Consider the following 26,015-nt stretch of genomic DNA (forward strand, 5'->3'; position numbering starts at 1 on the left):
CACTCCTTCACTTTTAATCACTTCCTAAGGCAAAAACATGCTAATCCACTTCCAAATATGCCCAAGGAACTAAAATATTGGCCTAAAACAAGGAAGAAAATGAGGTTTATGGAGAATTTCGCTCTGGACCCTTTGGAAGGGTCAGGAGCGAAATTCACATTCTAGGTTGATTTCACACTTCTTTCATTCGATCAACCTTCAAACTTGATCAAACTCACCTCTCCTCACCACAATCAAGTCTATTTGCCATCCACTTATCTCAAAATCCTCACTTTTCAATGTTTTAGGCAAAATAGAGGGTCAAATTGAGGATTTCGCTCTGGACCCTTCGGAAGGGTCAGGAGCGAAATTCCTATTTTGGGTTGATTTTCACCATTTCATTGCCTCAAACCTCCTTTCAAAGGATAGAACACATCAAAGCCTCTCAAACCATGCCTTAGGAGTCACAAATTTGGTCATATCAAAGAGAAAAATAGAGGATATGGAAATTTTGCTTTGGACCCTTTGGAAGGGTCAGGAGCGAAATTTTCATTTTAGGCTCATTTTTCACTTCCTTTCTCCTTTCCTTGGCTTGGATATAACTTGTTAGGCCTCCCCCTATCATCATCCAATTCAAATTGGCATTCACTTCAAGATTTTGTGAAGAAATAGGGTCTTATATGAATTCGCTCTGGACCCCCTTTGGAAGGGTCAGGAGCGAAATTCCTCCTTGTGCTCAAATCTTGACTTCATTTCCCATATTTTCTTATCCAAACAAGTGTTTTGCCTTTACTAATGCCTGGGAATGAGCTAGTTCCTAGTTTGGGTCAAGGTGGAGTGTCTTATAGAGGAATTCGCTTTGGACACTTTGGAAGGGTCAGTAGCGAAATTCCTATTCTTGGCTCAATTTACCTTGAATTTGACTTGACTTCGCCCTAGACTCAACCCTTTGATGCATTTCCTTTTATATCTTTGCAAATTTGCTCAACCACTCACTGACTTAGGTCAAATCTTAGGTCCATTGTGAAATTTCGCTCTGGACCCTTGGAAGGGTCAGGAGCGAATTTCATGATTAGCTCAAGTTTCTTGACCTTTCTCACTTATCTCACCAAGTCTGGACTTGCACAAGGCATTCCTAGAGGATAAATAAGTCATCTTCACACCAAATCATGCCTAGGGCTTCATCTTTCACCTATTGGACCAATCTTAAACTCTCAAAGATGACACTCACTCACAAAACTTCACTGACCTCTTCAAACTCAGGCTAGTCACACCTAGAAATAAGAGCAAAACTTGACCTGGGGAAGGCTTTCAAAGAAACCCTGACCTGGACCATCTACTGACTCACCCTAGGTCAAGCAGAGCCTGCTATCTTAATGATCCCTCTCACAACTCTCAAAGTGCAAAGGCTAATAGACAAGAACCTAAAAGACCTAAAAAAACAAACCCTAGAAAGCAGAAAGTAGGGGTCCCCATTTGCAATGGGGCGATGTGTGAATACGTCACAACAGGCACCCACTGACAGTGCTGGGAGAAGTGGAAGGGATCATGCCTCGGCTGGGCAAAAGAAGTGCTGTCAATGCCTCAGTTGCTGATCCAGGCGATCAAAGGAAATTTTCATGCCTTAGCCAAATTTAGCATTCATCCCTAGTTTTGCAAGCAAAAGATGAGTCATTCATTTCCTAAGTCTTGACAACTGACTGATTTCACTTCATCAAGAGAGAGAGACTTGACTTGATCAACTCTTGACCAACTATACTTATTCAATGCAAAGGCTAATAGCAAAAGACTCTACCATTATCCCAGAAAAAAAAAAAAGTGGGGGTCCTGTTGACGTGTATTTTGTACACAATCATACACAGAATAAAATACCGACAGGCATCTTATCCTCTCTTGAGAAAATAGTCTCTAACTGCTGAAGATCTGCAAAAAGGATCAGTTAGATGGACTCCAAGGTTCTTTTAGTGGGGTCTCCACGTGTGGACAAGCTTTTAGTGGTATGATGTGATTTGCTGTTTCCTTCAAGGCTTCTTACGGATTCAATGGTTCGAAGATTTCACTAATCTAAAAAAGAACTTTCAAAAAAAATGGAAAAAGGATAGGGTTTAAGTAAATCTAATCTAGCCTAACCCTAGGAATGACTTAGCATGAATGAGATTTGGCAAGACTCAACCAATTTCAATTTTGCCATAAGGTAACAACTCAACTGAAATTAGTGCGATCTTCTAAGGTAATAATGGTGTTCAATGCATCAAAGACCAAGGACACTACTACGAAGGTACATATCCTAGATGCGAAAATGCTTGAAGGTTAAGGACTCAAAGTGTTTTCCAGTCGACCACGCAAGGCGTTCCTACAATCAGCAAGAAGCTAGTGGTTTGGATTGCGAATCCTACCAAATATCAAATCTCACACTTAGTCTTTCTAATTAACAAACTACTTTGATTGAGCGTGATTCAAGTACATCCAACAACCATGAAGATAACTCAAGAAACTTGCAACAAAACACCATAACTTCAATATTTTATTGATTTCCAAGTCATCATATACAACAATTGCTTGAACTTCTCTCTTCAAGACTCAATCTTGCTACAAAATAAAAATTGCTTACAATTCTAATCTCTCTATTTCACTCTTAACTCTATTCTCTATTAACTGACTACTACAAATGAAATGGAAAATGGGGGTATAAATAGCATCCCCAGTTACAATGAAAGGTCCAGATTGAAAGTAAATCAATGGACAAGATCATGACACCTAAACCCTAATTAGGGTTTGTTGCAAATGACCTCCTTTTTACTGAACAATATTAAATACATAGCCAAATATTAAATTTGGCACAAAAATCTAGGAGGTATCAACCAATGAGAAATAAGATGTCATGTCATCTGTAACAACCTTTCATCTAGAATCTTATTCCCTTTCCAATTTTCCTTTTTAGCATATGCAATGAACTTTGTCACGATTCCTTCGATTTCTGTGATTGGAATCTCGGGAAGATTCTTGATACTCTCTTCTAAGTGGATAACCTGATCAAATGCATCTAGAAGAGCTGTGTCCCAAGTAGGTTCAAGTTCCTTTGTTCTATCAATCAGGAGCATGGTGGCATACATTTGATCATACTGCTCATCTGTAACATCTGCGTCCTTGCGAAAGATGATAGTGATTCTATCCTCAAACTCTTGTAAATCCACATCTGTCTCGACCTCGATCCTTCTGCCAAGAATGGTACGAAGTACCTCAAATACTCTGTCCTGGATCGGATTGATCACCTCCTCAACTTGACCACATCTGACACTGATGTCCTCGAAGAGAACACTCTTTATATGGAGTAAGGTTGACCACTGAAACAAACTGTGAGAATCACCTTCTAAGATCCTCTCTTGTGCTAAAATTCTTCTGGATGTATGTCTTATAACTTTCAAGACAGGGATGACAACGTCCTTGGTATGGGCAAATGCAGCTACTGTTGCCATCAATCTGTGGATTATCTCAAGAACTTGGATAGCCTGATGGGTGATCTTCGACATCCTTGTAATAAACTCAATGGCCACCGTGTGAGATCTATCCATCCAATTACATGTACGCTGGACCATATTCCTGAATCTTTCTGCTTCATTAATTGATTGAAGGGGCAATGCCTGCAATGGTGATCTAACTGGATCCTGACGTCCCAAAGGTTCATTGATGTGACTGAAATATGTCCTCCATGCACCGACCTCTCTCTCAAGCTTTCTATTCTTTTCTACTTCTTCTCTAAACTTATCCTTCAATGCCTCAAATGTGTCGGTGGCATCATCTAAAGTCTGCTCTGCTGTGGATGGTCCTAACTCAATAGTCTGTATATGATAGTCTTCTGCTAGGATCTCACCCTCATATTTGTCTGCTGCCGGTGTAGCTATCTGCAGTATTCTAGATCCAGTCTCATCTCGAATCATCTTGGACATCTTTGTAGCCTTCTTCTTCTCTGTTGTCATATGTGAGCGTCCAACAAGGCTCTCTAAATCGATTGCACTGTCCTCGTCCTCAATTACGATCACCTTAGTCAATCTTTCCTTCAACCAATCTGGGATATTTGATCTTGTCTCTTGAACTTGAATCTCTTTGTGTACTACTTCTTCCTGTCTGGGAGGAGATGTTACTTCATTATCGTTATCTAAATCATAGTCTTGGAGAGATCCATCGGATGAAACATGCTGTGCCTGTTCTTCCTCCTGTCTGTCATTCTGTACCATCGATTCCATGGATTCTTCTACTCGAACTGTTCTACCTTCTGGCCTGGAAGAAGTACCTGGTGTTTGATCTTTGTTAGCACCTTGCTTTTTCTTGGAAGGCTCTTTCTTTTCTGATCTTTCCTTTCTCTTTGAACCTCTCGGATGGAGATTGCCCTCACTGGCACATCGAAGGTTACCTTCACCTGAATTCCTAGGATTAGGATTGCCTTCACTAACACTGGCTCCACCTTCGGCTGGCTTTTCTTCCAAAGTAAAAGACATGGCTATGCCTTGTTCTCTCAACTTCTGATGTTGAATGTCTACCCATCTGCGAGTACAAGACAAGACTGGTGCCATCAAATCATCTAAATCCACGGCTTCGGGCTCATTCCAATTCAAACTTATTGTTTTGCTCTCCCTATCATATGAAGATTGGATGTGCCTGCCGTTGTCCTGAGCTTGGTCGGCCACTCTGTAAATCTTACATTTCCTGATGAAATCCAAAGGCAATCTAGAATGTATCTTTCGTTTTACTTCGAGATCATCTAGGAGGTTCATCATAAAATCTTCAATCTGGTACTCATGTCTAAATCTTCTGCCGACCGTCTCCTCTAAATGTCCATGAGGATCAAAACTATTCCTCCAAGCAAAAGATGAAAAAGGATACAAGGCTAACTCCCTCTCTGCGTCATCCATGGCTGAGACATTGGGACATACCTCAACTGAATTACCCAAAATAATAGGTACCTGAACTCCATTCTGATGTCTGTGTCTGAATGCCTTCACATATGCTGCCAACTGCCTTGTTACTTCAAGTAACACAATTCTATCTGTAGGGTACCTCGGCAACATGTATGGAGGTAAAGGACATCCATACACTCTAATGTAAGTGAACTTGGGAAACTGAATGAACCAAGCACCGTACCTCTTGATTAACTCCTGGGCATCCTGAGATAATCTGTTGTGAATCCCTCCTTGCAACGTCCTGGTGATGTTCATCGTGAAAGTATCATTGATTAACTTGTAGTTCTTCCCTGGTGGATGATGCAAGTAGGTATAGGATTCACAAACTCTGACCTCGCCGGGTCCTCTTCCAATCACTCCTCTGTGAGGTAGTCCTGCGTACTCAACGCTCCTGATTAAGGCATAGATGACGTATGAGCTCATGTGGAAGGACTTAGTAGCCCTGAGTCTTCTCAACTGTACGTCTAAGCAATGGCTAATTATCCTAGCCCAATGTATTGTACCCTTTCCTTGAACAATCACCTGGATGAAATAAAACATCCATTTCTCAAAATAGAAGGCATGAGGTGCTCCTGTAACTCTGTTGAGCATGGTAATCAAATCTCTGTACTCCTCTTGGAAATCAATCCGGTGTGGTGTGTTCGGTACTTTGCTCAGACGGGGACGACTCTTGAGTAGCCAATTCTTGTTGATTATGCTTAGGCAAGCATCTGGATCATCATCGTACACTGATCTGGCTCCTTCAATGCTCTTGTATATCATGTCCCTGTGCTCTGGAAGATGGAAGGCTTCACTTATGGCCTCCTCTGAAAGGTACGCCAAAGTGTTTCCCTCATTGGACACAATTGTCCTGGACTGTGGATTGTAATGACGGGCACACTCGATCATCAACTCGTGGCACTGAATAGCTGGAGGAAAACCGGCCGCCTTGATAATGCCACTCTCTATTATTCTCCGGGCGACAGGTGATGGCTTGCCGATGTAAGGGACCTCTCGGAACTTCTTCGTGCTAAAGTTTCCCAAGTTTGTATTTCCAATGTTGCTCCACTTGGACACGATCTTGGTCTCCACCTCTTCAGTCTTCTGATCTTCTTTCATGAGAGCCGAGCGACTGGTGGATGCTCCCGCCTTTGGGGTCGCCATACCTACACAACATTTCATTGTAAGAAATAGATTTTTGCAATAAATAACGTAGATAAGAGAGATAGATTTTAGGAAACCTCATGATAAGTCCCCAGAGTTATCATTTCCTAAAATACAACGATTGAGCCAAGAGATTTAAAATTCAAAATTTCAAAATTTGAAATATGACGATGAATGAATAAAGCAATAACAATAAAATCGCCATACCTCGACAGAGAGCTAACTCTAGAATGCAAAAACAAAATTTGCCTAGGCAAAATTGAGGTATAAAGATAATCTTCAATATGATCCCCTCAAATTTGATTTCGCCACCTCTGGAGAGAATGTGATCTTCAAATTCGCACAAATAAATCTCCAAGTCCTTAGCAAATTCGCCTTAGGCGTGGTCTTGAATGGATCTTCAAATTCGCTCTTGGTGTGGTCTTCGAATTCGCACCACCTTTGATTTTCAATGCAATTCGCACCTCTTCAAACACACTTCGAACGCCTCACACCACCTTGGGAATGTCTACGCCACCATGGTTTGAAGTCGCACCACCTTTGGAATGTCTAAGCGCGCCACCCTTGGTCTTCAATTGAAATCGCACCACCTTTGGAATGTCTTCGCCACCTTGGATAAATAAAACTCGCACTATATTCGCCTCTTGTCAACTCGCATGAAGGAAGGTAAAATAATGATGTAGAAAATGATAATTCTACCCCCCTTATATAGCGCTTGCATCCTTTACCCCTTAGGCCGACTTAATAAAAATAAAACCATTTTTTAAATGATTTGCAATGACATAACAAGGCCGACCTCCATATATGAGCGCTCAAATCGATTTTTTATTAATTAAATAATTAACTATTAATGCCTTGCGTTTTTTAAATTGCAAATTTCGATTTTTAAATAAGGCAAAAATAATTAATAAATGTTTAACGCCACATTAAATGCCAATAAAAAATGGATTTTTAATTTTTAAATTGATTTAGCATTTAAAGTAAATTCGAATTGTTTTAATTTGGCGCCAAAACTGGAAAACAAAGGGACGTACCTCATCGCTCTGGTCCCTTGGAGAGGGACAGGAGCGATCGATGATTTTGGTCTAAATTCTTGCATTTTCAATGTTTAACTCCTTCATTTCCACGTCCCAAATCGATCATCTGGTGGTCCTTCGAACTTGGATTTCTTTTCTTGTGCGAGCAAATGCATCCCATGACCATTATCGCCCTGGTCCCTTGGAGAGGGACAGGAGCGATCTCCATGTTTTTGCTTGAAATTCTTCATTTTGGTACGATCCTTTCCTTGCATCATCTTTTGAATGTCATTTAAAACCCTGTGCGTCCTTGATTTTCAAAGAATATCATGTGTTTTGATACATTAAAGGGACCATCGCCCTTGTCCCTTGGAGAGGGACAGGAGCGATCCATTATTTCTCCTTGATCTTGGCGACTTTTAAACTTCGATCCTCTTTGCAATGTCCTCCAAATGTCGTCCTTCGCACTTCCTAACCTCGCCTCGCCTTGATCTTTGAAGGAACGGGAGTGTTTTAATAGTATCGCCTTGGTCCTTGTCCAAAGGACAGGAGCGATGGGAGACTTTTAACTCGATTAGCAATGTTTGGACGTTTAAAACTCTTGCAAACTATCTTCAAAGATGTCCTGGAGCATATGTAACCTTGTGTATCTTTGTCTTTACGTAAATCTTGCATGGATTAATCTAATATATCAATATCGCTCTAGTCCCTTCCTGAGGGACAGGAGCGAAGTTCATCATAACATGCTTGTTCTTGCTTGTACCAACTTGCAATTATCTTCATTGCGTGGAATGATGTCCTTTCGACCCTCTTGGTAACTTAAAACTTGTTTGCCTTTTGAAATTTACGCCATTATGTAGATATCGCTCTGGTCCCTTGGAGAGGGACAGGAGCGATCTAGGTCTTTAGAGTGCAAATCCTTCCATGTGATGACTTTTGCAATGTTGCGCTTGATGGAAATGCCTTGAAATGTCCTCGCCACCCTTCGTCCTGACTTGGATCGGCCTTGAACCTTGGAGGGACGACCTTGAACTTTGGAGGGACGCATCATCACCATTGTATCGCCCTGGTCCCTTGGAGAGGGACAGGAGCGATCCTTCCCTTGTGGCTTTCATCTCACTTTGCCATGCGCTAAGTTTATATTCAACGGATTCGTCCTTCTTTACTCTATCCGCCCATGCCTTGACCTCATTTGTAATTTTGCAAAAAAGGCAATTATATCAAAAATCGCTCTGGTCCCTTCCTGAGGGACAGGAGCGAACTAGGCATTTAACACTGGTATGGACGTCCCAAAAATCTTCAATTTATATTCAATGTGCTCATCTCATGTTCTCCTTTGTTTTTGAACGTAAACTTGCCTCGAACCTTGTCTGGATTTTGCAAAATGAAGGAAATCGCTCTGGTCCCTGGGAGAGGGACGAGAGCTACAAGGTACCTCGCCCTGGTCCCTTGGAGAGGGACAGGAGCGATTTAGTCAATATAGGTCATTTTCCTTCGTTTTTTGCATCTCAAATTATATTCATTTGGCAAAGTATCTTCCTTCGGACGTCCTCAAATCATTAAGTTTTCAAAATCTTGCAAGGACAAGGCGAAATTTGAATCGTAGCTCCGGTCCTTCACTGAGGGACAGGGGCGATTTTCCTCCTGGAGACCTTTCTGTGCTCATAAAAATCTTCAATTTATATTCAAATGAAAGATCTCGTCGTTCTCTATCACTTCAAACGTAAACTTTGTCTGGACTCTGCAAGGACAATGAGATATTTGGAAATGAGCTCCCGTCCTTCACTGAGGGACAGGAGCGATTTTGCTCCTACAGGCCAAAATAACAAGATTTTTCACATTTTAACACTTCACGAGGCGAAAACAAATCAATTCCAATGCCTAGGATCAATGTTCAAAAAAGTCAAAATTTGGTCAAAACATTCAATCAGACAAAAATTCACATTGACGGTCAACTCTTAGACAAGTTTAAGCTCTGCATGAACATTCCAATTGAAAAAAAATTAGACCATTTTGGCGAAATCATTGCATTCAAAATTTGCATTCTAGAAAAGAAAGCTCAAAAGCTCTCAAAAATGACTGGATTTTGGCTTGAAAAGGCAAAATTTAAAACCCTAAGGCTTAGCCCTAAATCCAGACAACTAACTGACTAACAAAACCCTAAAAACGAAAGCGAAAACAAGCGAAAAACAAGCAAAAAGAGGGGGTCCCCATTTGCGATGGGGCGATGTGTGAAATGGTCACAACAGGTCCCCATTTGCAATGGGGCGATGTGTGAAAATGTCACAACAAAGCCCCCCTTGAACCAACACTTACACCATTTTCAACTGATATCAAGCACAATAATGGTGGCTTTGAGGGAGTCAATTGCACAAAGTTGTACGTAGATTTGCCCCCTAGGTTTAACACTTAGTCAATTTCTTGATCATGAGGTTGGGCTTAACACTAGTGCACAATTCACCCCGCTTAACCTTTAGTCAATTTCTTGATCATGAGGTTGGGCCTAACACTATTGCACAATTTACCCCCCTTAACCTTGCACAAATTTGTACATGCCAGGAGGGGGTTGACTCCATACTTGGACAATTTTTCACACTCTTTTGCTCACCTAGGTCCTACACAATATGGTCTTGCTGTTCCTAACGGAACTACAAGCAAACTTACCACCTCCTACTCGATCATCAACTCCTAATGACATCTTGCACCCCTAGCAACTTGACAACTTTCAACATTGACAACATGACAAATTTAGCAACTTACCTCAACAAAATCAACCTCCTCTCACAAGCAAAGGTTAAAAACTGTGACCATAGCCAAACTTGAAGACGAACTAACCAAAACACCTAAACGAAGTGAAAAGTGGGGGGTCCTTATTTGCAATGGGGCGTGTATGTTTGCAACATAACACTACCTACCCTCTTTGAAAAATCATATTCTAAGGTGAGTTTGGTGATGGAGGACATGATGCGGACTTGGATGAGGATAGGTTGTTCTATTGTGCTTGATGGGTGGACTAATATTAGACACCAGCCTTTCATCAACATCATAGTCACATGCACAACTAGCTCTCATTTATTTAGAGCCATTGATTGTTCAGGGAAACGCAAGGATGCAGACTTTCAATTCAGCATTTTGAGAGAGGCCATAGAGGAGGTTGGGGCATTTTGAGAGAGGAATATGTCTACATATAGCTTTATCCACTCCATCAAGAGGAGTAGGCTTACCTCTAAACAAGTGGAGAAGTTAGTGGCTGTACATAGTGCTTTGCCACTTAAGGATTGTCCTGAAAACCTGTTCCCTCATCCCCTAAAATAGGAAAAAATAAATAAATCTGTCTCGGAAACTTGGGGTGACATAGTTCTTGAGATGAAGAATTATATGAATTTGTTTGATCCAAGCTGCCAGAGTTGACACGCTGAGACAGTTTTTGGTCTCCCTTTGGTTTTGGAGATGGAACTTCTGCTTGTCCCTCATTTTCCTTGTATCATTTATTGAAGAGGATCTCCTTTTGGGAGAAGTTGCAACAATATAACGTTTTGGGGAAGCATCTTTTCACCAAGATGCCTCTTGCTTAGGTGGGAGTTTAACTTTTGGACATTCTACTGCAATGTGCCCAATCTTATAGCACATTCTACATCTGGATGTTAAACCTTCGTAGTCCAAAGGTTGTGTCCAACTCTGCATGTTCACACTCCAAACTATTTTTGCCAAGAGGTCTTTAGCAGTGCCCAATTTCACAAAAATCCGAGCAAAGGTTGTGTGAATGAAATCTATAGATTTTTCATTTGTGGACACAAAGCTACCAATGTTGTTTCCAATTGTTGCAAAGCAGGATCCAAACCAGTAGTGAAGGGGCAGATTTGGGAGACGAACCTAGATCAGCATGACTGAGAAGGTTTTTGTCAACGGATTAAATTGTGAGGGCCAAGATTTTAACATCCAAATACTTTGTCCCCACATCCAGACATACCTTAGAATGGTATTTCTTTCGTGCTATCAAAAACAACAATAAAAAACTTCTAGCGCTTAGGTATATTTGCAAATCCTCTTCCATTAAACTTTACAACCAATCCATTCTTAGACTAAAGTTCCTCATTCTCATTAAACCCCTTTGTTAATGAGGCGTCAAAATTCAACTTTAATGGTTTCTCAGTACAATGCACAAACCTCCTATTGGCAATACTTATACAAACCAAAGATAGATGCGATATTGAACGCGAATGAGTCCCTATTCTAGCGACATCCAAGAACGAAGCCCTAGTAGGGTTGGAAGTCTTCCCTGGAGGCAGATTTGTGGGCATCGCAATTTAGCAGTGTTCTTCCCGTGCAGGGTTCTCCCTGTGTCCGATCATGGGATACCACACTAGAGCTAGGTGCAAACACATACTCCAGACAAGGAGACTGATGGCATGCAATTTTTGGCCCGTCAGTTGCAACATGTACTACATCGGTTGCAAACACAAATGATACCTGATCACATTGATTTGGGTAGGAGAAACCCTACCCTTGCTAGATGAGGGCTATGCAGAGGAGGATCCTTGGCGCACAACCACCCTATCAATTTCTCCAACAAAGCCGCATGGGAGACCTTCAATGCAAATATCAGCATTGGAGATGTCGCTAGTTGAGACACTAGAAAGGCCAAACACAACGGAGTCTAAGCCAGGAAGATCACTCCCCAAATCCTCAGTGTGGCCAAAAATTGGTAGATGCGGAAGTTTTGGCATTGTGAAGATGCCTCTGCTTTTTGCTTTTTTAATTTCTTTTTCTTTCAGTTTTTATGACAATTAACAATGATCATTTTAATTATTTAATATCTAACTTTTTATTAAATTTATTTTTTTTTAGTTTATTAACTTTAACTCTATACTAAAGATTTTTATTTTTATTTTTTAAATTTTATAGTATATTAATTTAATTTTTACTATATTTGTTTTTATCTTCTTATTTAAATTAAAATATTAAAAAAATGCAGATTTATTTGCATTGAACTTGATCGCACTTTTTATCCAATTTTTAGCCACCGATGAACTTGTTCTTAAATTTTTCCGTGCTAATCTTGGATACAAATGCTAATGTTTTTGACTTAAACCGTAATTGATAATTAATGATAGTTAACTAGGCATATAACAAAAATTCATATAGGAAGAAATAGAAACTTTACTTTTAAAATCAGTTTTGTGCTCTGATCATAATTCATTTATTGATTTATAAAATTAAAAAAATTGATATTACATGTTTGTGTATTTGTTTTTATTTATAGACTATTTGCACTATATTTGGTACTTGGTATTGGTTACCTTAATTTTCACTTGAACAAGATGAGAATACGAGAACTGATTCCTTGTCGTTGAGAGTGGAAAGTTTCCCTGGAATGATAAATAGTTGCATCATAATAATATGTGATGGTGGGATTGGTTACCCACAAATTGAGTTATTGAAATGTTCTACAGAAGTTTTGTGAAAGCTCATATAATAAGTATTTTTCTGTTGAATAACTCCAAATTATTGTCATTCACAAATTAGACAGTCATCATCAGAATGATGTGATAGTTTTCATTAAATCTGAGAGAAAGCATTTTTAAAATTCAAATTATTCATTGATTTCTGATACTGTTATTCTGGTATCGGGGACTTATTTTATTTCACATCTTGCACAACATTAATTTGCGACCAAAGAGTTTCAAATCCTAGTGGTGATTATCTTTCCCAAGTTTATGACAATGTTTAGTTATTTTTGTACTTATATTTAGAAACTCATGACAGTAATGTCCTGATAGGATTCTGCTAAAGATATGAAAGATGCCGAGCACTGAATGTAGCAAATCTGATTTAATTTTCTGATTCTGATTTCTTTGGCAAGCGGTAGGGGAATTTGGTTTTATATGTTTGTTTTTGAGGTTTTATGCTTTTTTTGTGTTTTTGTAATATATTTGCCTTGGGAATTTGACAATGCAATTGAATAACAATGATAAAACATGAACTAATGACTGGAAATAAATTTTCAGATTGACTTAATTTCTAACAGCAATTAACAAATGCCAATAAATAATGGGATTCAACAATGATATGCCAAAATTGGCCTACCAGGTGTCCAACGCCTTGCCTAGAGGGTTTCTTTATTGACTACAGGAGCTTCCAATGTGTCCTAACTGCTCCAAAGAGTTTTATTCTCCTAAATAATAATTACCAAAAACAAATCTTCCACAAATAGATAGAACTATTGACTACAGGAGCTGCTACAGGAGCTTCCAATGTGTCCTAACTGCTCCAAAGAGTTTTATTCTCCTAAATAATAATTACCAAAAACAAATCTTGCACAAATAGATAGAACTATTGCTGTTTCCTTCAGGCCCCCAGGAGACTTCACTGAAATTGGTCAATTTTCCCCACTGATTTGCTCATATCTCTCTCCAAAGTTGTCATAAGCCTGAAAAATTGATTCTATTCTTTATTCCTAATGCTGACAATGAATTTTGCACAAAAAATCCAAATGTAAACCCTCCAATTTATTTTCTATGGTCTCCCAGGCAAGATGGGAGGTACGGCTGGGCCTAGGAATAGTACGGCTGGCATAGATGTGTTATTTCTTGCTGATGAAATCAATCCAAGTGCTCAGATTCGATCTTTCTTGTTAATCTCGCAATTCTGATTCACAAATCTGCTCCAGTTGACCCTCAATTGGCCTGAAACTTGTCTTTTCTGAGTGCTGAAGTAAGAATATTGGTTGGGGTATCGTCCAACCTGCCTGAACCAAGGGTTTTCGTCTTCAATTTGGGCCTCCAAGCTGCCGTGTCTTCTATGGCAGATTGTTGCAGAGAGAAATGAAGAAAATAATCACCAAAAACATGCTCGATAATGATTCCAAATCCACACTTATGCCTTCAATCCCTAATTTGAACCCCTAAAAGCATCAAAATTTAGATTCCAATGGAATCTTTCCTCTCCCCATAAGTTCGATCTGCTCAAGGGTTAGCATCTCATTAAAATTTGGCCACTTTTTAAGTTATAACACTTGCCTAGGGAATTGAGCCAAGGGGGTAAATAAAGTTACAACATTATAAAGTTACTTTTATTAAAATTTTCTAATAATAGAAAAAAGTAACTTATAACTCTTATAAGCTTTTATTATAAACTTTATTGAATAATTCTTCACCAAGCTCCAAAACTGGCTAAGTATAGCTCCTCCTGGTGAACCAAACATCTCCTAACCCCATCATTTGCCTGCGGATACGGCTAACAGGCAAATCTAAGATTCTTGAGTGATCACTGGAAAAATGGGGACATTACAAGATATTATGCGTCACCTTTTATGAGCCACAATCTCAGAAGTATTTGGCACTATCACACTATTTCTTTTAAAGCTGCTGCACTATCACACTCTAAGATCCATTTATAATTGGTAATTCTGCTGCTTTGGATTTCTGCATTAGTTTGCATTCTGAGATTGACTGTAAGAAAAACCCTTTCATAGATTTCACACAAGGTTAAAGGAAGTGGCTAAACTCCACACAAAATGGCACACTGTACAGTTTCTAAAAATCGTAAAACACAATGGGTTTCTGTGAAATTTTCAAGAGTTAAATTTTCATGCTCTGCATCCCCATTGTTGTTAAACTACAAAAAATTTGATGAAAAAACTGTGTTTTGCAGATCTGGGAGTATTTTTGGAGTGACTGTACCAAGGTTAAAACCTATGTTATGAGGGATATGCCATTTGGGCTGGGGGGAAGACATACCATGTATTATTTATGGAAGCATCTAGATGTGCCTTACAACTACCATTTTTAACTATATAAAAAATGGCCACAGTTGAATATCAATGCCATGACAATCTGCAGTAATTGCCTCATCAAATATTTTATGGTTCTAAATGCAAAAAGTTTCCTCGTTTTCAGATGATGCACATTTTAATTTAAAACTGGAAAACTATTTAATCATAATGCATCACAAAATACATTAATTTTCATTTTGGAATTATAAATCAGGAGACAAAATATCACTGAAATCAAGCATTCCATCACCTTTTAATCGTTTACTTCTAAAAACAGAAATATTCACTGCCAATTTTAATAATATTGGACCTACTGTAAACTTCTCCTAAATGGTAATTCTTAGGAGTGCTATTGACTTTCTGATCATTAATTATCAGAATCACCTGAAACTTGTTACCTTCTTGCATTCATTACTTTACCCATTACAGTGCTTGCCTCATCAGATGCCATCCTTCTCATATTTATTTGGTTCATTCATCATATATGTATAAAAACAGCATGCTTGCTGACTAATAATATTCGTTTACATATTTTTAGGCTCCTTTTCTGTTTTGGTGAGAACTGGGATGTCCTTGTCTGATATCCCATCCAATGGATTTAGTTTCCTAGTTCTTTATATGATGAGCTTGGGGATTATAACTGCTCCCAATGCTTTTCACTTCTCTATCTCTTGTTCAAACTGCATCTCAATCCCTTCTTTTTTGTTCTTGTTGGTTGTATTTTTATTTGTAAATGCATATTTGGTTTGGTTATTGTATTTATATTCCTTGTTTTTGTGCTTGCTCATCTCCCATGATTGACATTTGTGGTAAATGTTTATTTTTTCAATTATTAGTAATTGATATTTATAGTAAATTACTGATCTTTTAGTTCACAGAATATAGGCGTTAATCATTTCCTTACTTAATGCAGGGCAATTCAAAGCTTGTTAATGCAACACATGTATGAAACAGCTGAAGATGTGTATTTTCATAACTTTCTACCTCCAGTTAATACTTTTGAACCATCAAGTTTTTTCATAGATTCTTCCTACTCCAAGCGAAAAGAGTTTAAAAGCATAAACTCATCTGCCCTAGGCGTAAATGTAGTTGGAATAATAAGAGCACCACATGGTGATGGTAAAGAGGCAATTGTATTGGTTACACCTTTCCGCTCTGACAATGTTGATATAGGTGATGCTCTGTCTTTAGGGCTTGGATTCTCATTATTCCGTATGTTTAGTAGAACCATCTGGCTTGCCAAAGATATTGTTTGGTTGGCTGCAGATTCAAAGTATGGGGCTTATGCAGCTGTTGCTGCATGGCTTAAAGACTACCATGAGCCTGTATTTTATTATTCTTCTGAATTTTTGAAGTCTTCCTCACCTATTAACAGCCAAAATCCTGCAGAGACAAAAAAACTTACTTTCAAACAGATTAACTATAAGAAAGCAGGTGACTTTCAGCGTGCTGGAACTATTGCTGCTGGTTTGGTCTTTCAAGTGAAGGAAACTGGGATCCAAATTGATAAAGACAGGCTGGATATTTATGCTGAGGGATGTAATGGACAGATGCCAAATTTAGATCTGATTAATGTGGTGAATTTTTTAGCAGTTCACAGACAAGGGTTACAGGTGAGAGTGGATTCAATATCTCACATGCTTAGTTGGGAATGGCTTGCTTGTTTAGGTAGGATGTTGGAATGGCTGGGTAACGTAGTGGGTGGCCTGAATCCTGGTTGGAAATTTGGTCTCTCTGCTTTTGAATATCTTCATGGTGCGGCCACCCTTGCCAGCTCTATCTATCATCAGGTAATCCACTTTGGGTATTCTTTCAGTACTGTATCTGATCTTTTGTTCTGGTATTCTTTTTCTAAAGTCCTGGTACATTATTTTTTACTCTTATTTCTGTGATCTATTTTAGTGAAGAGATTAGGATTCCAAAGTTTCTCTGCTCTCTTGAATTTTTTCTAAAACGTCAAAAAATTGCTGGTGTTTTTGTTACGTTGTTCAATTAAATTCTATGGAAAATACAATTGTAGGTAAATCTTCTTATATGGCTCCTTTAAATCTGTTTTGTTTCAGAATTGTTTCTTAATTTTCAAGGTTCATTATACTTGTTAGTGAAGCTAGTGCAATGGAATTCACTCAGTTGATTTTCAGATATCTTATATCTAGGCATATATTGTTGTAGGCCTTGGGTATACCTACTGGTGCTCATGGAGCCTTTCGGGATTACCAAGTGGATGCAATTACTCTTAAAATGTCCCCACAGTTTTTTCTTGAGAATGAAACTGCCAGGATGTCATTTCTCCTAAAGCTTGGCAGGTTAGTGATCATGTGTTTTTATTAGCTCTATTTTGCTTGCATTTACAGTTCGTAATTTTTTCATATGAAAATCGACTAATATTACTTGTCTCAAATTTCTCTTTCCTTAGTGCACATCCTCTCTAGAGTTTTGGAACTCCATGTTTTTTTTTTTTATGGACATAGCTGCTATTGTTAGAGCTATAAATTATTTACAACAATCACCCTGCACACTGTATTCAAAGAATATGCTAAAGAGTTACACAATAGACACAGAGGAAGAGGAGTTACAGAATGAATAACTGTGATGCCGCCTACTTGGAAGCTGTCATCTTTTCAACAATTATCATACATTACTGAATGCATTATCAAGTTATTATGCTTTTTTGAATGTTACTACCTAACCCTAAGGGAGGAAGGGGTAATTATGTTACCGGGGTGCTGAGAAACCCAACAACAGGAGGCTCCCTCAAGGTTTATGGATGCAGGCCCTTCCCCATCTTGGGACCACCTAATTGGTTGGATTTAAACCGCCTCTCCCTTAGCACAAATCTAGCCCATCCTCCATAGGTATTAGCAGAAGTTCAAGGACTAGGCTGAATGTATTATGAATAAATATGTAATTAACTGTGACTGTCATACATATTGCAGTCTATATTATTATTACTATTAAATTCTGCATAAGAACATTATCAGGTGTCATATATTAAGCATACATATCAAGCACATTTCCATGCATACCACCAAGAACAAGGATGTTACTGCCTGTAACTTAATAACCGTTCCGATCTGATCTGATTGATGGTGATTTACTGAACAGGATTGATGATGTGTTTTCTGATTGAGTGCTGATTTCTTGATGATTCGATCTGCCTTTGGTACCATATTTAATGCTGAGTGATGCAGATATCTGCATAGGTGTTCTTATATACCTTGGTGATGATCCCCTCTCCACCATCTTGTCCTCCCTTCTTATATTGCTGAAAGGTGGTGTTGTTTGAGGTGGACCTTTCTCATGAAAGGCGGTGTCTCCTCTTTGAAAACTTAATTGCTTCTTTCCCAACTACTTGTTGCCTTAACAAATCACACTTTATGCCCTCCCTTAACACTTGGTTGCCTGTCTTCAAACTGTAATCATTATTAGTCTAATCTTGTTATTCTTCAATATAAATATCTATTAAATATGGAGAGGTATCAATCTTAAGGCATCTATCTTAATTTCATTGTGTAATACATAAACCCAACGTCTGAGATAGGCACCTTGAGGTTGATGCACTGAGCATTTAATGGATGTCTGTTTTAAACTTTCAGATGTACTCATAGAGATCTTATTGAAATGAATTAAAAAACACAACAAATCCTAGAGGAATTCATGAAATTAGAAATCCTTGTATTAAATCTTTTTTTTAATATATATCAACTGTCTCCTCAAAATTGAACATTTCAGGTGACTGGATTTCACTAATAATAAAAAGTGAGACTGAAACCTACTTATAGAAAAAATTGCACTAACTCTCATGTGTCCTTAATCTAGGTTATCTAACTGTTAACTTAAAACTGAAACACCTCTTATAATAAAATCTGATAGAGAATCTCATGTTTTAAACCCTAGCTTTACTTAAGGTAACAGATTTGTTCTACCAAGTAAATCAAATCAAAAGCGCATATCTTTAAACACAAACTCTTCAGAAACTTAAATTACTCAAGATACTAAATGTCTACATCCTGTAAACTAAAGCAAGATAGTATAGAACTGATAAATGTTAACAAGGTGAATGAGTGCCAACCTACTATCTAGGGAACACACTCCTCCTTGAGCTTCTAATGCCCTAGACAAAATATTATTCCTTCAATAAACCAAAATAAAAACAACAAAACCTTTGACAAATTAATTTATTTAATCTGACAAATTAATTTATTTAATCTGTCCATTTAACAAGCTGTTCTGTACCAAGTCTTTACCCAGAAATAAATTACAACCTCAACTCACGGATTAGCTTCCAATATTTCATTGTAATTTCAAGTTTCTTTTTCCAATCCAATAAAGAATGATGAAAAGGTACAGTATTCTATTAGATATTGGGATACTGATTACAATGAGTTTGATCTCCTTATATAGAGTTTGGAGGATGAACCAAATAAACATGCGAAAGGATAAACATGACATTACTCACCTTAAACACTAAAAATATCTAACTAATAATAGTAAACTTTTACTGAGGTGACTTTATGTGATGTCCCCACACAAGACTTTGTCCAGTATTGTTATTATTAAGAAAGCTCCTTGTATTATCTTTATAAATGATGAGAATAAGGGAAAACGGATATATGATCCTGATCAATAAGACCAAAATCATAAAGACTTACAAGCATCCAAGGACCATCTATATAAAATAATGATTACCAATGACTAAGAACATTAACACAGTGATCTGCTGGAAAGGCGACAAGATCGACCGTGATGGATTTTCTACAGTGGCAAAGTTATTAATAATTAATGTGTCTTGGTTGCTTTGGCTAATAGACTAATCGATCTAGGGTAGCGATAAAAACATATCGTCATCCAGAGGAGGAAACAGCAGTACTTAGAACATTGATTGGTTAAAGAATGATTCAATATCGATAGGTGGCAGAGATATAACTAATATCAATTATTATGGCCTATCATAATGAATTAATGAGTGCGAATGGATAGTAATACCATACATTACATGGAAGTACGAAGGTAATATGGGGATAATACGAATGATCATATGGGCACATAATATAATCAGCTACTTAGAAATCATTGAGTGATCAGTGGATAGACAACGATTATACTTAACAGGCAAATGCAAAAGATATGAAAGTATTGATCAGAGATTAGTGTCACTGTAAACGTAACTCCCATGTTGGCTGTGACTGTATACGTTGAGCAGAAGATGGATTAGTTAAGGCAAGGTAATTCTAACAAGCGCGACTTGGGTAATAACTAATGGTGATCGAACAAGGAGAATAACTAATAATTAAGCATATATAACCATTAGCTACGGAAATGATGAATGGATGCATTCCAGGATAAGACATATCTCTTAACGTCTAAAAGGGTGTATCCCTTAACATGCCAAAGTATTTTTGGTCGTGTATTTTCCAGCAACTGGGGGGGAGTATGGTCTTGGTTTATTCAGTTATATCCATATTTGGATCTGCAATAAAGCATTTGCTTTTGGCCTCAAGCAGGTTACATACTTCAAAAGTTTACATCAGACAGAAAATTGCATAACTTCCAAGTTTAGGACTGAGACAACAATCATCATCCATCACCATAGGCGATTGGAGAAGTTTATCAGCGTAAGACTATTGCCAAATCAATCACCACTTTCCATGGCATTGTTGCTATCAGTAAGGAGAAATTCCTAGCATATATTCCACAGTGGCACATCAGAAAGAGCAGAAAACTCTCTTTACTTCTGCAGATTGCACGCCTCAACTTGCATATGTCTTCAAGATAGATCAGAGACAGCAGCGTCCAATCAAACTATAGTTGCAGATCAGAGATCATTCCTCACATAATTATCTTCGATCATATCAGAGACAGCAGAGATATGAATATGGAACTTAGAACTTATTTACTTATATTTCCTTAATTGGATCTGCTCTGGTGAGCATTGATCCATTTGGCTTACAAATTGCCAGCACATAAATTTAAATTAGAGATACACTATTAATTGCAAGGGAGCAAAAGAATGCTCTATACCACGTGGGAGGATCTTGATCTGACATAGATATCAGAATTAAAGGAAGAGTACTTCAATAGACATTCAGATTAATTAGTATTAGAATAAGCTGGCCAAAGTGCTTTGTGGGCCCCACACAATAATTATTCAGATTCTTATAATAAAAGAATCTTCAAACAGTGTTTGCAGAAAAGGTTTTGAAGATTTCACAATGTTGTTGTGTTTTTAGGAAGCAGCTCCACTAAATGGAATGGGACCCACTTGTAATACTTGGAGATATTGGTTGTGTTTTTAACTTCAGCCCACTTAAGTTTTTACAAGGAATTTGTAGATTATTGGCAATCAGCATTACCAAAGGGTCAACAATGTTTAAGAGGAGTCAACAACATGCTGAAGAATTTTGTTTGGGTAAATCAGAGAGTTACCAAGATGAGTTCTACTCTCTGAATCATTCTTAAATTTTAAATTCAATATTATAATGAAATGTGTTCAGTTTTAATAAAGTTATGTTTATTAATATATTACAATTCTCATTTTAATTTAAAATTGATGTCTCAGGACTAAATTATGGTAAGTCTGAAATGGGGGCATTACACTTTATTACAAAACTAAGCCTTAAATTCTAATAATCATTTAAAATTTTAATATTATTCTAATAAAAGTAGAATATGTGGAATTTATGGAACTGAGAGAATGACGTGGCAAAAGCAGTAGCAGAAAGTAATTGAAATAAACAAATAAATAAGGAATAGGGGGTCAGGATAAAACCCTAACCTTGTCGCATGAAAATAAAAAAACAAACATACACATAATATTGAAGTTTTGAACTGATTAAACCTTCAGTCCTTTCAAGTCTTCAACTAGTAAATTTATTCTGCAATACCACTAGGTTGTAAGACATGGTTTTTTTTTACAGTCTTCAGGTGTGAGCCACAATTATTTGGATTTCCAATTATGGACTTTTCATACACGGCCATATTCTGTTATTTTGTAGGTCTGTTATCTTGGATTGTGGTGTGCTGAAGGAATATATTTGTTTTCTATTTTTAATATCAATATGTTTCAACTCGGAGGGGGATCTACTTGATTTTTGGTGTCAGCTTCTTTGTGAGGTGTATAAATGCTCATTCACATCACAAGATGGCACTGTCACAGCCCACGCCCTACCAGCTCTAATGGTAGATTAAAATTTACATATTTATGGAAGCAACCTTAGAGAGAGGAAATTAGATCTAAATTCAAACCACATGTTTATTGTTGCCTATGCAACATTATTAAGTTCACTGAACTTGATGACTAATTTCTCATCATATTTTAGCATATAAACAAGATTTTTAGTTGCAGTGAGACTTTATATATCTCAAATACTTCTTTGTGGACTGTCCCCTTTTAGTTAAGTGTCAGTGCAATTTGTAAATATATTCAACTTATAGGGTACATTCTTCCTTCCTTTTCAGTCCTCCATAATTATGGAAAATGTTATGGCCAATGCAGCTTTTTCAAAAGAGATCAGACTCTCACTATCAGCATCAACTAATTATCATGATTATCTTTTAGGGGGGTGACTCTACTCCCATGTCATAACACCATAACTAACTTTAGTGCCGCAGCGCTTGTTATCACTCGTATATGTGTTTATAGTTTAGGGTGGCAGTCCAGAATGACTTCCAGAGCAAAATTTCATTTGTGCAAAAAAACAAGCATGTCATTGTGCATACAAAAATGCATGGATGTGTACATAATGGGCCTGCATAAATTTGCAACACCTCATTTTAATGGCAACACAAGGGTAATCAGATATCAGTGCCATCCATTGAGTGACACCATAATTAAAAAACTTGGCAAGCTATTCACCAACTTGCGAGAACTCATGAGTCAAATGCCTCAGGCAAGTTGCTCACCCAGAAACCCATTGAGTTTTGTCAAGCACTCTCCAACAATTCTCCAGCTAGAAAAGAAACATTTAATTTTTTTTCTGAGCTTTTCCTCACTGCTGCGAGTTTGAAAGTTTTTTAATTTCCTAGCTGTGCAAGAATTTAAATTTTTTACTTTTGCTTTTTTGACACTATTTTGCAACTATTTAAGTTTATTTTATGAATTTGATTTTTTTTTGAATTTTTAATATGTTGATTTTTTTCCAAGTCCCAAGTTTGAGTCAAAATTCTTTTGTATCAAGTGTTTGCTGAGCCTATTTTTTGAACTAGGAGTAATTTTAAAGTAATACACTAAAAATCATTGTAGTGGTTCTTGTATTTGAAGGTACCATATTTAAAAAATGTCGTACAACAAGACCATTTTATCCACTGTATGACATCTATGCTCAATTTTATATTAACATATTGAAATTTGATGTCATAACGTTTAAACGTATCAATGCATAGCTCTTGCTTTATACCCAGAAAGTGTCACTCAGTTCCCATCCTAATTGTAGCGTCCTTTGTGACTTATGATATTACAACTAAGTGCCTCTCATGATTTTCAAAAATAAGAAGCTGCTCATATGTCTACCTAAATCTTGGTACAATCCATGTAATGCATGTAGTTGCTTTTTTCGATGGTATAATTGAAAATTCTAACTTTGCTACCAGCATGGTGGAGCTATTTAGTGAAACATGTTAAAAATACATGCTTTCAAAAAAATGAAAAAAAATACATGCTTTCGTAAGCTTCTAAATATTAGCTCATATTTTTGGAATTCGCTATCACCTCCTTCTGCTCTCAGGATCCCCTTTTTACAATAACACAAGTGTTTGTCCTAATATTTAGGAAGTGGGGATGTGACGATAGGAGTTCACAAACAGCAAAAAAATTCTTAAATTTTGTGGATTTAGGTGATGGCTCATAAATCAAATAGAAAAATATTATATTTAAATTTAAAATATAGAAACAGCTCAAAGTAAGTGAAACTAAGAGATTTAATAGTTCATTTGATATTCATAATCGCAAAAGCATTAAACAGGATTAAAATGTGATTAAATTGTGTTTAATCAACACCTGGCACTTGGTGCTTGGTGCTTGGGCCAGGTTGGACTTTGACCTGGTCAAACCTATTTTTCAAAAGAACATGCTATTTTTCACATTTTTCAACAAATTGTCATTTTATTAATGGTTAGGGTCTAAGGTTCAATTTATAATTTTTCCTGTGTTTTTCCCAATTTAAACCCATGTGATTGAATTTCATTGACACTTTCAGTTTGCTGTGTTAAAGCCATTTGAATGTAACGCAAGTATGATCATGATGATTATTCATAATATGATTTTTCAATTTTATTTATATCAATGAAAGATTGAAAGTTGCAAAGTTTGAAAGTACAAATGAGTGGAGAATCACAACTCTACAAGTGACAAACATCAAAATGACAAAATCGGAATGCCAAAAAAAGATATGCATAGCTGGTTTCTGTTTGTGCAACAAGTTCAAAAGTCAAAGTCATCATCCACTAGATATTGTTGATGTGGCTAAAATCGTATGCTACAACTCTATCCAGCCAACGCAGAATAGAATGTTCTCGCTAAGTATCCTATTCTCTCTTGTATTAGGGATCCCTAATGCTGTTTTAGTTGATCAAAGAGGACAACCTCAAGGTTGCAAATGTCAATTCATGATTGCGGGATAGCTCAACGGTTTGATATGTTTTGTTGGGATCATAAGGGGCCTTACGTTTACAACAAGTTGGTTTGCACCCTAAGATGTTGCCGGAAAAATAAATACAAAAGGATAGGGTTAAGAGACCTAAAATTAACAAGACTGGTGTGCGAGTAGACGGATTTGACATAACCAATCCCTGCTTGGCCAGAATAACTCACAACCTCACAAGAACAGTGCAATCTTCAAGGGAGATAGAGAAGATTTTCAGACTGTAGATGCATGCCTAAACACTCAGACGAACACTTGTAATTGAACTAAGCACGATTTTAAAGGCTTAGACTAACCATACACATGGATACACAATTAGCATATCCCCAATGGTATGAACTCGAATCCATCAAATACCTGCACACCAGAAAGAATCTATCTAAACCTGCTGAAGGAAACCATGCAAACAAAAGAAAACCAAGATAACAAACACCATACTTCAATGTTCATATATTGATTTTGGTTGTCATTACAACAATTTCTGCAGCAGTTCTACTCTATTCCTAATCTGAAAAAACTGCATCCATTTAATCTAATTAGCTACAATCTAACTGTCTAACCCCAAAAAATTTAACTAGAATCTAACTCTTTACAAGAGAAAGGCTCTTGCCTTTTATAGATTTTACAATTTAAATCAAGGGTCAGGATTGACTACATCTAACAGTCCTGATCTGCCTTCTAGAACTTGGTAGATTTAACCCATGCCCATTTAACTCATCAATTATCCCCCAAACCACTTTCTCAACTACCTACAATTGTTTGACATCAATTCAGGTCAATCTGGTAGTTGGAAATAACTGACTTGTGTCCCCTCATGGTGTTAGTTGGAAATAAGTGCGACTTTAAAACCTTAAGTTAAAACACCCCCCTTCACTTGTGACGAAAATCGGCCACTTCGAAATAAATGCGAGATTTAAACCCCTAAGTTGAAAGTGCCCACCTTTAAATGGAATTTAGACGAACTTTTATGTTTGCAAAATTTTAACTTTTTAAACACCTCCCTTTAATTTCACTTGCAATTACTTGGGCGACTAAGGGCGAAATTCGGGTCTCTCAACAGAAAGTGTGATTTCATTAGACCTGGATACTTTCTCTCAAAAGCCGAAAAAATTCCGAACTTTGTTTTTAAATGCCTTTGCCTTATTATGAAATTCGGGCATTTTAACTAGAATGGACGACTCTCCACATGACTCACAAAAATCTGTCCTTACACCTAAAATGTGCGATTTTCACGTTGTTTCTTTTGATTTAAAGTGCCCCCCTTTAAATGAAATTTGGGCTTTGTTTATGAAATGTGCGAATATGTTTCTCTCAGAATGAATGAAAAGGCCGAACCTCCTTTCCTTCTGTCATGATTTTAACACCTCTTTTAGTTGAAAATCGGTCTTAAAACACCCTTTTGGTTAAACAAAATTTTGGCCATTTCCTTGAAAAAGTGCGATTTTGGCTTTGTATCTTGCAAATGTGAGAAAAGGGTCGGGTTTGTTTCACACCCTTCTTGGCTTCA

At 37.4% G+C, this 26,015-nt stretch overlaps 1 protein-coding gene across 1 annotated transcript in view; it reads left to right on the forward strand.

Annotated features, from left to right (window-relative positions):
• LOC131057063 (uncharacterized) overlaps positions 1–26,015 on the forward strand; it is a 97,108-nt gene that overhangs the window by 28,944 nt on the left and 42,149 nt on the right. The window contains exons 4-5 of the mRNA XM_057991258.2: positions 15,784–16,660; positions 17,043–17,176. Of these exons, the coding sequence (XP_057847241.2) occupies positions 15,784–16,660; positions 17,043–17,176 (1,011 nt within the window). The remainder of the gene's footprint in view (positions 1–15,783; positions 16,661–17,042; positions 17,177–26,015) is intronic.

This window comes from Cryptomeria japonica, chromosome 8, assembly GCF_030272615.1.
Source record: "Cryptomeria japonica chromosome 8, Sugi_1.0, whole genome shotgun sequence".
NCBI classification, from domain to species: domain Eukaryota; kingdom Viridiplantae; phylum Streptophyta; class Pinopsida; order Cupressales; family Cupressaceae; genus Cryptomeria; species Cryptomeria japonica.